Source organism: Talpa occidentalis, unplaced genomic scaffold (genome assembly GCF_014898055.3).
Source record: "Talpa occidentalis isolate TD23 unplaced genomic scaffold, MPIMG_talOcc4v2.1 talOcc4.7, whole genome shotgun sequence".
NCBI classification, from domain to species: Eukaryota; Metazoa; Chordata; class Mammalia; order Eulipotyphla; family Talpidae; genus Talpa; species Talpa occidentalis.
Genome location: NW_023605083.1, coordinates 11926340 through 11943374, shown reverse-complemented (window position 1 = coordinate 11943374; position 17035 = coordinate 11926340). Strand labels below are relative to the sequence as shown.

Below are 17035 nucleotides of genomic sequence, written 5' to 3'. Positions count from 1 at the left end.
GCATTTTTCTTCAAGTGTGTGTATTATCAAAAATAAGAGGAAGGACTGTGTGTCTGTGTGCATGCATATGCATGTGTATGCAAAGTATATACTCAAAACGTAAAAGCAAAAGTTGATGATTGGCTAATGGCATTTAAACAACAAAAGCATTTTGGAACTTCTCAGTATTTCTGTCTCAGTATTTTACCTGAGATAAAAACTTTCTTTAAAAAAAATAACTCTGTGGTCATTTTTGGTGGAGGAGAGGTGAGACCATTTAATTGAACTGACACCTAGTAACAGAATATTCGTAAGTTGCATTAGGTCAAATGTTCAGTTGGTTTTCCACCCTTTACAAAAAATTCCATGCAATTGCCAAAATCATGAGTGGTCATTATCTCGCTTTAATGATCTGTTCAGAATGGGGTGGGTCTGGGAACTCAGTGACCTGAACATTGCCTTCCATGACACTTCACTAATAATGTGTGTAGGTACTTTTGGGAAGTAGTCTTTTAAAAAGACTAGGCCTGCACAGTACATCTTGTTCATGCATTAGGACACAGGTTTATATTTGGTCTCTAGATATCATTTATAGTATATTTGTTTATCTGTGCATATAAAAACAAACACACATATGGGTCTCCCCGGTGGCGCAGCGGTTGAGCGCTGGGCTGCAAAGCTGCCCGCAGCCTCTGTAGCAGTGGTTTGATCCCTGGCCGCCGGCAAGGGTCCCACATGGCATGGCAGACCTCTCCTGCCACGCCCGCTGCTCCCCTCAGCAGTGTATTTCGTCAGTCTGCCTGTTCTGTTCCCCACTCTGGCTCTGGTGAATCCTCTCACCCTCCCACGCTTCTGACTGTACCCAGTGCTTGTATAAATAAATAAATAAATCCTTTTTTAAAAAAGTATCTTTCTAAAAAAAAAACACATAAACTGGGCCTCCCCAGTGGCCCAGTGGTTAAGCGCTGGGTTGCGAAGCTGCCCGCGGCCTCTGTGGTGCCAGTTCGATCCCCGGCTGCTCCCCAGCCACCAGAGGAGGGTCCCACATGGTGCGCAGACCTCTCCTGCCGCCCGCTGCTCCCCTCAGCAGTGTACTTCGGTCCTTCTGCCTGCTCTGCTCCCCGCTCTGGCGAATTCTCTCACCCTCCCGCGCTTCTGACTGTACCCAGTGCATGTATAAACAAAACAAACAAACAAACAAATAAATAAAACATGCCTCTATTAAAAAAAAAATTAAACACACATAAACAAATGTATACACTTATATGCACTTTTTTGTATACTTATATGTCATCAGTGACTGCAGTATAAGGTAGTTTATCTCTATCCCACATTGGAATTATTAGCAAACATCACGTGTTTAATTGACTTACCAATATTGACTATGCACCTCAAATATCAAATGGTACTAAGCAGAAGAAATATAAAGATTAATACATCAGTGGCTCTCAAATAGCTATGATCTGGTGTTAAGATAAACATATTAAGAGATTAAAGTTAATATGTTACACAACTATTTGAATTGGATCTTTATAAAAGAAACCCCCAAATAATAATAGTGAAGGCACTATTATTATTATTAGGGGTCTGGAGTTGGACCTGCTAAGTAAGTCCATTTCTGCTTTCCTATATATTTTTCTCTGTCATTAATGATAGTTCAATTTTTAATTAATCTAACAATTAATGTAAAATTTTAATTTTTAATCTAACATCTACTCAAGAGCAACAGATTGAGACTTGTCTACAATTTCCTGATCAAACTTCAAACTGTTTCCACTTGGGCCAAAATAAGAACATTTTATCTGCTGATAAAATACTCCACATTTTAAACATAATTGAGCGAGAATATTCTGGCATCTGAAAAAGGAATTGATACAGAGTGGGGGGAAAAAACAGTTGTGTCAGATATTTGTCTTTTCAATTCTGAAGTTGAAACATAGTCAGATCTGACTTGGTTCATGCCTGGGATCCATAAACCCACATAGTGAGCACTCACTCGGTGGTCTGGTCAGCTCAGCCCTAAAGCATGTCACCTTCTGTTAAGCTCTTCCTGATCGCACTGTTACTTTGGAGCTGGAAAGCTGTATTGTTCTTTTCTAAAATGGCTTTGGAACTGTAAGAAATCTTCAAAATCGGAGATATATTCATGATTATCTTCTTTTTGACTCCTTTAGAGACATCAAAACCCTTTAAAATTTTGCCAGAGAAACTTAAACTATGAGAAACCTGAAATTCCTTTAAGATGCAAACCTAGTCAAGTCTGAGACATCCAAGAGTGTGAATTCCCATGCCCTTGGTCCACCTGACCCTTCCACAGAGCTCAGTCTCTTATAAGGTCAGGGTGATTTCTCTTCTTTTTTTTTTTAAGATTTTTTTTTATATTCCCCATACAGTTGCACCCACCTTATTTTGATCCCAATCCCTCCTCTCCCCGCCCCCCCATAGTGTGTCTGTAGTTTATAGTTGCTTGTTGATTTTGATTTTTTCTTTATTATAGTTATTCTTTTTCCTGGTCCCTTATTTAGGTTTTCTAAATTCCTGCTATGAGTGAGACCATCCGGTATTTTTCTTTTTCTTTCTGGCTTATTTCACTGAGCATGATCTCTTCCAGCTCCATGTTGCTGCAAATGGCATGAGTTTATCTTTTTTGATTGCTGAATAATATTCCATTGTGTATATATAAGGGTGATCTCTTTTCTACCACAAACAACAGCAGTAGTCAGTGATCCTTTGGATACTGCATAAATGATTACTACATGTCTTCTCAAAGGTATCAGCTCTACCGAGGCAATCAGGTAGTTTGGTCTTCTCATATTTGGTGACTAATTTTTTTTTTTTTTTGCCAACTTTAGTTTTTGCTTACTTTATAATTAGCTAAGGCAGGAGGATAAGATGGAGTGGGCCCACGGCAGCACCTTCCCTTTGCCTGGTTTACTCTGTCTCCTCCTTATCTCAGCTTAAGAGTCTTCCCCAGGAAAAGCTTCTCTGACCTCTCTAATCAAGTCAGATTCCCCACATGGTATGCTATCAAAGCACTGCATGTCTGTGTTTTATACCTTTTATCCTGATTGCTATTTCACAATCACTGTATGATGATTGGAGCTGCTGCAACCAGGGTGGGCCTCTCTGGACTTAAACTCATAGAGGAGTTTTTACAGTCTGGCCCATAGCAGATCTTAAATTACTGTTGACTGAATGATTCAATAATTTTGTGAGTGGAGATGAGTTTCCTTCACACTCATTTCACACTGTGCTCAGAATCTGGTAATGAAAGAGTTGTTCAGTTCATGTGGGGGTTCATCTACACAGGGCAATTAAAAATAGGTCAATATTTTTATTTTTGTTAAAATGTATGGGATTTTTTGTTTTGTTTTTGCTTCCTTTGATGAAACTTTTTTTTTATTTTCTTACATTGTTCATTTTTGTACAATATTTGATTTCTCCACTAAGTTGTAATCCCCATAAATCTCCCACCACTGCATTATCTGTGAACCATCACCATAGTCCATTGTGCTCTTCCTGCTTCTATTCTGACCCATTCCCTCCCCTGCTGTATGTATTCTGCTCCTATTCCCTCCCCTGCTGTATGCCTCAAAACTATAGTTTCCTGCAAGTTTTGTCTTTTTTCTTTGATCCTTTGTTCAGTTTTGCTATATTCCTCCTATTTCCTGAGCATATCCCTTATAGCTCCGTCCATGTTGCTGCGAATGGCTTGAATTGATCATTTCTGATTGCTGAGTAGTATTCCATTTATACAGGACAATTTTTAAATGTTACAGTGACTACACCTGATGGGGGAGGGGTAGTTCTATATTTCTAAATGTCAACAATAATTTAAATCAACATTACCTTAATAAAAAAATAGTAATAATTGCACCACAGTTACATAGAGGCACATCAAGGAAGACTTTTTTTTTTTTTTTAAGATTTATTTATACAAGCATTGGGTACAGTCAGAAGCGTGGGAGGGTGAGAGGATTCACCAGAGCCAGAGCGGGGAACAGAACAGGCAGAACAATGAAATACACTGCTGAGGGGAGCAGCGGGCAGCAGGAGAGGTCTGCGCGCCATGTGGGACCCTTGCCCGGTTGCCGGAGATCAAACCAGCCCTGCAGAGGCTGTGGGCAGGTTCGCAGCCCAGCGCTCAACCCCTGTACCACCGGGGAGGCCCCATCAAGGAAGTCTTAAGCCAGTACTTGCTTGGCTCTGACTGCATGAAATGTGGCTGAATTCTGAAGTAGCCTCCCTGCAGCCTCCAAACATGTTGTGGGGAATTGCAGCTTGATTGCATTGAACTCCTAAAGACTGAGCTGACACAGGTTCGTTCCCAGGCTAAGACTTAGACACTCTAATTTCCTCATATCCTTGCACTTCAGAAAATGTGTAACTGTTGAAGGAGTCATTGTTTTTGTCATCTGTTTTAGAAAATGCTTGGATGCTTTTAGTGAAAACATGCACATTGCCACATTTAAAAAATACAGCACAGATATAATATTAAGTAGTTGTATTTTTCAAACCTTTGTCTGAACATATGTTTGCAATTATTAATTAAAGATTCGAAGAGGAAAACCAAACCTCAAAGATGTATATTAGCAACCATTTTTCTTGAAAGACAGGACAAATTTTGGGGACTTTGTGGAGACAGGCATGTTCAAATGTTCCTACAGTTTTATTTTACAGTTTTATTTTTTCAGTGACAGTGATTGAAATCATTTGGGAATGGAATAAATCTTTTGCTATTAGATGTAATTGGAACTGTGGCAGTACAACCTGGTACAATTTGGATTCTTTTTTTTTACTTGAACAATGGAAAGGAGAGATGAAAGGTACAAATAAGTTTATCCATACATTCATTTAATAGTCTTGTGACTTCAGGTCTGATTTAGAGTAAGAATAAATGTTTTATTAGCTGCATTCAGAACTCAGCTACTTATTAGCTAAGTGATCCTGGCAGGATTCATGTCCTTAGCTATGAAAATGGGGATATTGTACAGGATTGTTTTGAAAATTAATGAGATATTTGTACTGCACCTGGTACAGGGCAGGGCCAGGCAAACCATGGAGCCTCAATGTCAGTTATCTTTGTCACTCTCCATGCCAACACCCCTCTCCCACCTCACACATATACACAGACCTTGCTTCTGTTGGCTTATTCTGTTTCTCTTTTCTTGGTTGAAATGCTAGCTAGCTATTAAAGGAAGTGTTTTCATTATCATCCAGCAAATATTTATTGAGGGCTTACAATTCACCAAGCACTGTTCTGGTTGCTTGGAATACATCAGTGAACCCAAGATATAAAAGCTCTACCCTTCTGTTCCCTCCTACCCTTCTGTTCCCTCTTCCTCTTTACTCTATCACTCTTTCTCCTCATTCTTCTTATCTGTATTGGTTCCCTCCCTCTACTTTTCTCTCTTCTACCCTTCTTTCTGTGTGTTGATTTGAACCAAAAAAACATCTTTAGCCATGCTGTGTTTTCCTTCCATGGTTTGATTTCTATCCCAACTGAATTTAGTCCCCTTTTACGGGAAGCATATTTTATGCCTCCTGGAGGGTGGAGGAAGGGTCACTTGGTGGTGATGGACCTCGTGGTGGAGCCCTCCATCAGTGGGCACCTGGTTGAATCACACATCTCTCTTTCTTGTTAGATTGTTGGCTGCGATCATCAGCTGGGAAGCACTGTCAAGGAAGATAACTGTGGAGTCTGCAGTGGCGACGGGTCCACCTGCCGGCTGGTTCGAGGACAGTATAAGGCCCAGCTCTCAGCAACAAAATGTAAGATGCTACAGAGTTGGGGCAATCTCTGGGCTTGCTGACTTGTTACTGTTCTTTGCTCAGCTCTGGTCCCTCTCAGCAGCTCAGAATAACATCTCCACCAAAAGGAGGACAGATCTGAAAATGTACCACAGGGAGTTTTCTGTTTCTGCTTTGTGAATTACTTTAAGTGGAACAAGTCAGAACATAAGTTGCAGTTCCACAGAGAGAGCCTTTTCCTTTGAGAAGCAGTAGGAGTGAATTAAAATGGATTATACTATCCATGCAAATAGGAGCTTTGCTGCCCAACATGAGAACAGCTGGCAGCCCTAACCCCTATCTGACCTACTTTGGTACACCTAGTAGAATATGGCAGGGTAAGTGAGCACATCAGAACAAATGCACTCCTTCTACTGGGTAATCACATGGTCTTTATTTACAAAGTGACCTTTGATCTGTGCTGATGACAGTGTTTTCTGAGTTCATATTAGACAGTGATTGAGTCACACCATTTATTAGCATTTGTGTCCTAATCTCTCTACTCCAGCATGGTAAATTTCAGGCATTTGATATACATGAGTGTGATTGGGAATTTTATATGATCATTTCATTTAATCCGTTTAGTAACCTTATAGCCCAGTACTGTTTATCCCCATGTTATGAATGACATAACTGAAGCTTAGGCAGATTATGAACTTGTTCAGTCACACATCTATAAAGCAGGAGAGCCAGGATTTGAGCCCAGAATCTTATTCCAGATCCTAAACACTTACTCATTCTTTGGACAGTCCCACAACCCTGTTGGCTGTTTCAGTGGTAGGACATTTGTAAAGCAGATAGATGGATCAAGCAGAGCAGCTCAGATGTCTGCTCAGATGTCCTGCCTGCTAGTACATAGTCTACGTTCTTGTGATACCTAAACCAACCTGAATGACACAGCCATCCAGGACATTTTACAATACACTGTCTTCTGTTACAATTACTGTTCTAGATGCAACAGCAGAATTTTAGAATAATTTGATCTTGCTCAGATATTGTTTCTAGATTTTGCCATTATCCATAATTCTTTAATAGATCTGTGATTGCTTCTTTCAACATGTCCTCCTGGATTGGGAAGTGAGAATGAATATCTATTTTACATAGTGTCATTCTGTCCTCATCATTTGTTGACTAGCTGCAGAAAAACAATTGGCATATGGGAAATGAGGGCTGGGGCTTTAAATGGATCTGTAGGTCAAGAGGAAAGACAGTGTGTACTGATGAATTATTCTAAGAAGTCAGGGAAATGCAATTTGGCAAAAGGGCTAGACCCTCAGGAAGAGGAGGGGATGGGAAGAAAGAGGAGGGACTTTTAAAAAACAAAAAAAAGATGATGCATACAAGAGCTGGGGTACAGGCCAGAGATGAGGGGGGTGACAGGATTCACCAGAAACAGAGTGGGGAACAGGCTGACTGAAATACACTGCTGAGGGGAGCAGCAGGTGAGACAGGAGGGGTCTTCTTTGCCATGCGGGTTGCTCCCTGCCCAGCTGGGGATCAAACTCATGCTGCAGAGGTTGTGGATTGCTTCATAGTGCAATGTTTAACCCCTTGCGCCACCAGGGAGGCCCAAGACAAGGGACTTTTAAACATATGAAACGTTGGAGGTGCTAACTTAGGGTGCTCCCAACATCCTGACACCCCTCCAGTCAGTGAATGTGATTCTAAAAAAGGGGGAAAGAAAGGCTCTAGCAGAGAGAATGAAGGATGAGGCAAAGGTAGACATTGATATAGTACATTCCGGTAAGATATTAGTTGTCACATAGCTTCAGCGTAAGATGAAAAATTAAAGAAATTAGGAGATGGAAACCAGAGACGGAGGCATAATTCTTTTGTAAATCTCTAAATTCAGGGTGAGATTTTTTTAAAAAAGAAAGTTACATTTGAAAGATAACTTTAGTAAAACTCTTGAAGAAAAACTAAAAGAGTTAAAATCTTTCTAATTATTTGTGTCCATAGTCGAATGAGTGCCAGTTCCCTAGGAACCTAGGAATTTCTGTCGGGCTAAAAAAGAGATGGCATGCATTTGTGAAGTAGCTGTTATACAACATATGAGCGCAAGGTTTTCATGACAGGAATCCTTCCTTTATTCCTTCTAATGTCCCCTAACTCATAGAGGATCCTCAACATTCTGCTCAAATAGCTAGTCCTCTTACACTCATATTAGGGGCTGTCAGTGTCCTTTCAAGCCAGAATCACTGGAATATGATAGAGAAGCTCTGAAGGGACAGACAAGCAAATTGAGAGCCATAAGTCATCTCCAGGTCTGCCACTAGAGACCTCAATGAAATGTGCTCTATCAAGACTGATAGTAGGTAAATTATATGATACACAACCTGATGATTATCCGTAATGACAAAATGCAATTGATTCATTTACCTTAGCGCTGACGATGCCTCATGACAAAATGATTTATATCAGTGAAGCCCAGTAAATGCAGGTACCTCACCACAATCCATAGCAGATGCTGAACAAACTGCCCTATTTATGTTTTCTCCACCTCAGAGGAAACTTCCACCTTGTATTTACAGACTGTGAGGTGACCCACAGGCAGGGAAGATTAGGCTGCTTTGCAGGGTCCAGTATCCTGGCCAGGTGAGGTTCTCTCCACCCCTGAAGGCCTGGGGGAGTCCTGCCAGGCCTCCGAGCTCTGCCAAGAGCTCAGTAAGCCAGTCCCAGGCTCTTTTCGAACGCCTAGCACTCGGATTCCCCACATTGAACTCATTTTCTTTCTGAACTTATATCCAAGTTTTTTCCCTAATGTTATCAAGCCTCCGGGGAACAAAGGAAAAACAGGAGAGTGGAGAAAGACCATGGTGGAAAGTTCCAGAAAGACAAAAAAAAAGGAAAGGAACTTGTCAAATAAATGCCATTTGCTGGCAAATTAAAAAGCAACTGCCTTTGTATTAAAAGATGTTTCAGTTCCCCAATACAAATGCAGACCAGGGAAGCAGTGCTACATCAAAGAACCCTTTGCCCCTTTCATGAGGCAAAGGCATTGTGTGCCCTTTAGTGTTCTTTCTATTCTTATTACTAATTTTCTACTTCAGCCCATTGAAAGGAATCTAATAAAGTTAATAATCACTTGCTTTTGATTCTTTAAGGACTGATTTTCTCACAAATGTTATTACCTTATACCTTACTATGTATTTTTCAAGTGTACTCAGAATATACTTAGACCTAGAGCCAGTCTGTTTGCTATCAATTTGATATCTCCAGCTTTGCAAACCTTTCATATCTATCTGTATGTTTTAAAATCATCTAGTATCCTAAAATTCTCTCCTATCTGCCTTAAGTATCAAGGGCCAGATAAGCTAATCTGCAAAGATAAAATGAAGTTCCTAATAGCTGGCTGTGCTGCTGAGACTGCAGCTTATGCTGATTTATAATGACTGTGGGTAAATATATTATGGGACTATCATTCTGGCTCAGGGATTTCAAGGCAAAGTGTCTTAGAATAAATTACAGGACTATATGCTACAAAGTGAAACAGGAATTTTTTTAAGCACAGAACTTTAAAGAAACTTCTACCTTGTGCCTGACTTCAGGCTATATTCATAAGCCATTCATTCATTCATTCACACAGCCACATTCACCCATTCATTTACCCAACAAGAATTATTTCTTGGGTAACCGCTATGTGCTGAAGAACTGTTTTATGTGCTGGGAACACAGAAAACAGCAAAACGAACAAAATACATTTTTCTCATGGAGATCACATACAAGTATGAAGGAAAAACAGATAAACAGACAAAATGTAAAATTTCTACAGGTCATATGGTCATATTGCTCACAGAAAAATGTGAGTCAGGGAAGAAGAACAGGAAATGGAAATATGCCTCCTGCCAAAGGTATTGAAGGGGACTTGTAATTCACTTAGTGAGAGAAGGGCTCACCTATATGATGGCATTTAGCTAAGGGTCTTGGGGTATCACACAAAAGTCAGGGTAAAGAGAACTTCCAGCATAGAGAAAACCAAGCACAAAGTCCCTGAGGCAGATGTGTACTGACTTAGTTCGTAAAGCACAAAGAAACTAGTGTGATTGAAGTGAGCTTAAAGAAGACTGGGAAATGATGCAACCCAAATGCCAAAAAACAGATGGCTAGATCAAGAAGTTGTGGTATACATGCACAATGGAATACTATTCAGCAATCAAAAAAGATAAACTTGTGCCATTCACAGCAACTTGGATGGCACTCGAAGGGATTATGCTCAGTGAAATAAAGCCAGAAGGAAAAAGAAAAATATTAGATGGTTTCACATATAGGAGGAATATAGGAGAACAAAATAAGGGATCAGAAAAAAATAACAATAATACGTAAATCAATAAAATTAGCAGACACCTATAAATCAGAGACATTCTGCAAGGGAGGGGGAGGCATTAGGATCAAAACAGGGGATGGAAGAGCACAAGGGACTATGGTGATGGTTCACGAGTGAATTGGTGGGTATTTTATGGGGACTACACCTGAGAGGAGAAAGCATACATTGTACGCAAATGAACAAGGATGTAAAATATATCTATATAAATAAATAGTAAAAGAAAAATATATACACATATATAAAAAGTCTGGAAAATGATGAAAACAGAAATGTTGTGGGGGGTAAAGGATGGCACAAACATTGTAAGATTTTGTAAAGACTTTGACTTTTAGTCTGAATAAAATGAGAAGTCACTGGAAGATTTTGAGCAGAAAAAAGTCTTGATTTGGTTTATTTTTTAAATGGCTCACTATGTTGAGTAGATACTCCAGTGGATCCACCAATGGATAAGAAAAGCAGGGTTAGGGACAATGAAGGCTGAGACCCTGGTTGTAGAGCTTACAGATAATGAGAAGTGTCTGTATTCTGTATATACTGCATTTCTTTGAATCTAAGACATCGCTGAAAGATGTGTCATCATTTTAGGTACCACTAAGATAAGGAAAAAAGCTGCCATTGAAATTAAGAGACTATGACTCAAAGCCACCTGATAACTTTGGGATTTTATGTGATAGCTCTTAATAGATCTATTTAGATTCAGATTCTCTTTATTAGTTAATTCACAATACTCTTATGCATATTGAAAAGAAAACTAACACTTGATAATTAAACATTTTCTCCAATTTCAACTTCTTTTTGAACTCTGGATTTAGTCAATTTCCACATGTCATCAAGGTTCTTGTGATACTGCATTTTAAAAGAATCCACAAAAGAAACAAAATACATTGATACTGGGTTCTTTTTTCCAGCTTTATTGAGGTATACATAGCATACATGAAACTGGGTATTTAAAGAAACTGGATATTCAAATAGTTTTGAGATACACATCCACCTGTGAAACCACGGTTAAGATCATGAACACATTCATCATCCCAGATGTTTTATTCTGCTCTTTATAATCATACCCTCCTCCTTCCCACTGTCTGTGTCCCCTGACAACCCTGGTCATCTTTCTGTCACTATGGATTATATTGTAATTTATAGAATTATGAATAGAATTATGTAACTATAAAACCTTTTCCATCTGGTTTCTTCCAGTTATCATCATTATTTTGAGATTCGTTAATGCCAAAGCTTGTCCATTTGATGTTGTTATTTTTTGCTGAGTGGTAATTCCATTGTATGAAAATACCAGTTTGTTTATCCATTCACCTGCTGATGGCCACTGGCATTGCTTCCACTTTGGAGCTCTTGTAAATAAAGCTATATGCATGTATTTGTATAGTCATGCTTTCATTTCAATTGGGTGAATTCCTAAGAGAATTTGTGGTTCATAGGGGTGTGTGTGTATATGTGTGTGTGTGTGTGTATGTGTGTGTGTGTATCATCTTAAGAAAATGCCAGACTTTTCAGAGTGGCTTAATATTTTGCATGTCCACCATCCACATTTGAAAGTTTCACTTGCCCCACATTCTTGTCATCACTTGATATTGTATTTCTATTTTCGCCACTCAAACTGGTGTGTATATTAGCTCATCATTGTTTTAATTTGCATTTCCTTAATGGCTAGTAATGTTGAATAGCTTCTGATGTAATTGTTTCCAGTTGCTGCTGTAATAACTATGACACATTTAATGACTTAAAGTAACACAAACTTACTATTTTATACTTTCAGATGCTCAGAGGTCTGAAATAGGTCTTCCTAGGTTAAAATCAAGGTACAAGATGTGATCAGGTGCCTTCAGGGTAGTGCAGCCTTTTCAATTTGTAAACAATTTGTTTTATGCCAGCAAGAATGCCCAACACAATGCTGAACAAAAATTTTGAGAGTAGATATCCTCAACTTATTCCCAAACTTAAAGGGGAAATCATTCCCTGTCTCACCATTGAGTATGATGTTAGCTATAGGTTTCTTGCAGAATCTCTTAATCATATTGCGGAAGCTCTCTTCTGTCCCCAGTTGGTTGAATGTTACTGTCCTAAATAGACAGTGAATTTTGTCATGCTTTTTCTGCCCCAGTTGATTTGATCATGTGTTTTTTATTCCTTCGACTTTTACTGTGATGAATAACATTGCTTTTCAAATAATGAATCTGTCCTGCTTTTCCTTGGATAAAGTCTAGCTGATCAAGGTGTATTATTCTTCAAATAGATTACTGGATTTGATTTGCCAGTATTTTGTTTGAGGGCTTTCCATGTCTATGTTCATGAGTGATTGTTGTTGGTGTATCCTTTTCTTACACTGTCCTTGTGTGGTTTGGTATCAGCCCACCTCATTCAATAAGTTGGGATATGAGCCTTTCTCTTTTGTTTTCTGGAAGAAATTATATAGAATTGATATTACTTCTTTAAATGCTTGGTAGCTCTCACCAGACAAAGTTTCTTGGCCTAAAGATTTCTTTTTTGGCCCTTAACTTCTTGAACATACGGGATACAGTTACAGTGCTACTTTCATGTCTAGTCTGTGTTTTATTGATTATTTGATTTTTCCTTTCAGTGTAGCCTGTATTTTTTGGGTTTCTTGATGTCCCTGATAATTTTCTACGTAACTCTAGACATTACAGATTTTTTCATGATGGATACTAGATACAGTTGTATATCTATAAATATAATTGGCCCTTGAACAACACTAGGGTTAGGTGTACCAAACTCCAGTGCAGTAAAAAATTCCACATGTGGCTCTGACTTCCCCTCAAGCATAGCTGCAGTCATTCCTGGGTACCCACGGGGAATTGATTTCAGAAGCTCCCTCAAATACCTAAATCAGTGGGTACTCAAGTCTATTTTTGTAGACTTTCCACATCCACAGACTTACTTAAAATATATTCTGAGATGGAGCAGCTGACGTGACCTGATGACACTTCATAAGTTTCTCTGGGTAAACAGTGGCGAGATGCTGGGTTCAATAGAGTAGGATGGATTTCTTTGGTTCAGGGTTTCTAAGAAATGAATTAATATGTTTTGGGAATTTTCATAAGCAGGATAGAGGGTGGAATATTCTCCACAAATTCCTTCTTAGGTCTCATTTTCAAGAACTATCTTCTTGGACTGGTGCTTTGTTTATCTTTGTCATTAAATCTAACTTGGAGCCTGACACTAGGAGACATTCAAAAAATAATGGTGGGGCCTCCCCTGGTGGCACAGCGGTTGAGCGCTGGGCTACAAAGCTGCCCGCAGTCTCTGAAGCACCAGTTCGATCCCCAGCCACCGGCGAGGGTCCCACATGGTGCGCAGACCTCTCCTACCGCCCGCTGCTCCCCTCAGCCGTGTATTTCATCGGTCTGCCTGTTCTGTTCCCCGCTCTGGCTCTGGTGAATTCTCTCACCCTCCTGCTCTTCTGACTGTACCCAGTGCTTGTATAAATAAGTAAATAAATCTTCAAAATAAATAAATAAAAATTAAAAATATATATAAAAATTAAAAAAATAATGGTGAAGAAAGAAACTGTAGACTGCCCAATTTCCTGCCGATTATCTGTTAACCCTTTAGAGAACCATAGGTAAACAAGCTGTGACTTCTGCCTCTCTTGCTACACGCTGCTGACCAAGTCTGCAAAAGCCTGCACAAGCCTGAGATGCTCCATATTCTCTGACTGGGCAAGTGCAGAGGGGCAACTGGAGACGGTCCATTCTTGACTGGTCTACTCTCTCCATCCTGCCTCCCAACAAATTTTTGCTTCCTCCCCATCGTCCTAGGAGCTTATGAAGGTTGCTGCATCAGCCAGAAGCTAGGGAATTTGAGTCAGCAGCTCATGGCATTTGAGTCACTTCAGAACAAAAAGGAGGCTGCCTGAGCAATGTGTGAGGCAGGAGACAGCCACTAAGCACTGCAGGGCCAGACAGAAAGCTTCCCTTTTACTTGCACTTTACTTGACCCGTAGATAAACAATAAAGACTTTCTATTTCTAGAAATCCCATTGTTTTAACTGCTTTGAGTTTCTTTTGTAAACATAAAAATCCATCTCTTTATGCAAGGCATTTAAAGCTCTATGGCCAGTCTGAACTTTTTTTGTTCCTTTCCTATGTTCCCCTGCTGAATTGTGTTCTTATATGACACACATTCTTAGCTATCTGAAATTCAGCCTTTCCTCATTAATGGAAGACAGTGAGAAGGTTGTAGTGTGCATAGAATATTCAATATTGTTGAGAACTTGAGAAATCTAACCTTTTTAGAGAAGGAATTGAGAGCATATGATCCTTCTTTCACATTCAGCTGACTATGTGGTAGACACCTTGAAGCACTGAAAAGCAAACACTCGGGCCTCCCTGGTGGTGCAGCGGTTTAGTGCTGGGCTGCGAAGCTGCCCGCAGCCTCCACAGCACTGGTTCGATTCCCAGCCATCTGGTGAGGGTCCCACATAGTGCATCAGACCTCTCCTGCCACGCCCGTTGCTCCCCTCAGCAGTGTATTTCACCAGTCTGCCTGTTCTGCTCCCCACTCTGGCTCTGGTGAATTCTCTCACCCTCCCACGCTTCTGACTGTACCCAGTGCTTATATAAATAAATAAATAAAATCTTTAAAAAAAAAAGAAAAACAAACACTCTTTCAGTTTTGTCCTTAAAGAGATTTGGACTAAAGGGAAGGAAAGTAATATTTACAAAATACTTCCTGCTTACCAGGTATACATCTGCATATTAACATTTGTATTTATATCTTTTCATAACATTATTAAGAGATATAACAATTGCCATTTTACAAATGAGGAAACTAAGGATCAGAGAAGTTGGTGAACTTCTGAAATTCATTAATTGAAATTCAATTTTCCCAAAGACAGGATGCTAAGTTAAAATTCAGAGAAAGTGACTATCTTTTGGGAATCTCTTATTGAAACTAAATTCCTCCAATGTTAGGGTGATAAAGTATAAGAAAGATATGTATAAGTAATTTTGTATTGGATTATGTGCTTTTAATACTTTTCTTTGTTTTTCTCCAGTGGATGACACCGTGGTTGCTATTCCTTATGGCAGTAGACATATTCGCCTGGTCTTGAAAGGACCTGATCACTTATGTAAGTATAACTTGTTTTTCTTTAGGGGTAAGGGGTTTTAGACATTATTATTTATTTTTTTGTTCCCAGAAGAGCTAAACTACAGAAGTACAAATCTTTCTACTCTATCATAATATGATATTTTGAGTGCTTCTGTTTATCCTTTCCCTGATGAGATAGCACAAACCAGCACAGTAATTATCTCTAACCATAGTCATTTTTAAAAAATAAAAAACAAATGTTTCCAATGAGTTAAGAACATTTTATGCTTTTGAGAACATTATTTCTCATTCTCTCCATTCAATCTTTTTTTTTTTTGCCCTTTCCTCTTCTTGTTTAATTCTTCCTACCAACCCTGCCTTCCTCTCCATTTTTTTCTCTTTTTCTTCCTATTCTCATGTTCCATTATTTTATCAATTAGGGAAACATGGAAATACCAAACAAATTTACCCCCGTGGCATTTAAAGGAGGCCCTTTTGGTCTAATTAAGCACCCCATATATTAAGGATAATACAAGTCAACAATATCTTGAAGATAGCTATTTGGGATGTAGGATTGAAGGGTAATCATAACCTCAAAAATCAAATGGTAGCATGCCCCACAGAATTTGTGCAAGAATTGATCTTCAGTCATACCGAGGCAGCAGTATACAGCCCATCTTTTTCAGTATTTTTAAGGGCTATTTAGATGTAGACCTGTAAATTATAAGCATGAAATTATAGAATGGCAACCAGGGAAGGCAATAGGAGAGCGTAGGCTAGTATTCTCTAAAAAATTAAGTTTCACTAAAAGATTTCACTTCAGTTGGCCCCTTGAGCATCTTTGATCCCCACTCTGTGATTGCTCCTGGGTTCCTAAAGAGGTATCTATCATTTTCTGTTCTTTCTCCCCTCCCACACACATGCCTATGAAACCAGTTTAAGTAGCTAGCATTATCTCTGGGCAATTAGATTATGAGTGAAATCATTTTAGAAAGACAAACAAGAAGACAAATTGAAGTCACGTAACTAAACGTTCACATAGCCTACTGTAGTGTTTCTAAACGTAAAAATACATTTCATTGGAGAGGTGGGATTTGAAGGGTCATGTGAAGTAAAGGATTAAGTAAGGCACAGCTCATGCAAAGCCAAAATACTCCCAATTCACCTTATATGGATCCAAGTTCTTTTCAAACCATAAACAACAACCCTCCAAAATACAGTGTTCACATGCCAAAAAATGATATATGTGTGTACACTATTACCATTCAAATGATTTGTTTATCCCCTTGAGAATTTGACATAGGTAACTGCCAGTATAATAACCCCTCTCAGAAACAGTATTTTTCTGAATTGTGACAGGCTAAAACATAACATTCAAGCCAAGATCATTACCAAGTGGGGAACTGACTCATTATTAAAGAAAAAAAAAACTGAACAAATAAACTTAAGAGGAAATAGATTTGTATAAATGTAGAAACCTCCCAGATTTAGGTGATCATGAAAAAGCTGAAAGTTGGCATTGTTTAATTATCTCAAGAAGTTGATAGGCAGAGCTGCAAATGATATTCGGAAATGTCAAAAAGCAAAATTGAATCTGCTGTTTTCCCCCAACAGACATATTGTTCATAACATGTTATTTGTTTGTATTTGGAATATAACTCAGCAATGAATGTGTGAATAAATGCTGTCCTGTTTCTCTTGCACTCCTTTTGCCCTTCATTCCAGAAACTGGTTCAATATGGAACCAACTTTAAATATTTAGGGCACAAGAGAACAAGGAGAAGCAATCCGGGCGAGCCTCAGCTCATCTTTAATTAGATGTGTATAACTTAAGAAGGACAGCTGGGAGACCTGGTGATAAAATTGAATCAGATG

General features: G+C 39.1%; 1 protein-coding gene across 5 annotated transcripts in view; it reads left to right on the top strand.

The window, feature by feature from the left end:
• The window catches only part of ADAMTSL1 (ADAMTS like 1), an 861052-nt gene that overhangs the window by 627074 nt on the left and 216943 nt on the right, over positions 1–17035 (top strand). For all 5 annotated transcript variants that reach the window (XM_054689145.1, XM_054689144.1, XM_054689147.1 and 2 more), the window contains 2 exons: positions 5625–5751; positions 15126–15200. In XM_054689145.1, coding sequence (XP_054545120.1) covers positions 5625–5751; positions 15126–15200 — 202 coding nt within the window. The remainder of the gene's footprint in view (positions 1–5624; positions 5752–15125; positions 15201–17035) is intronic.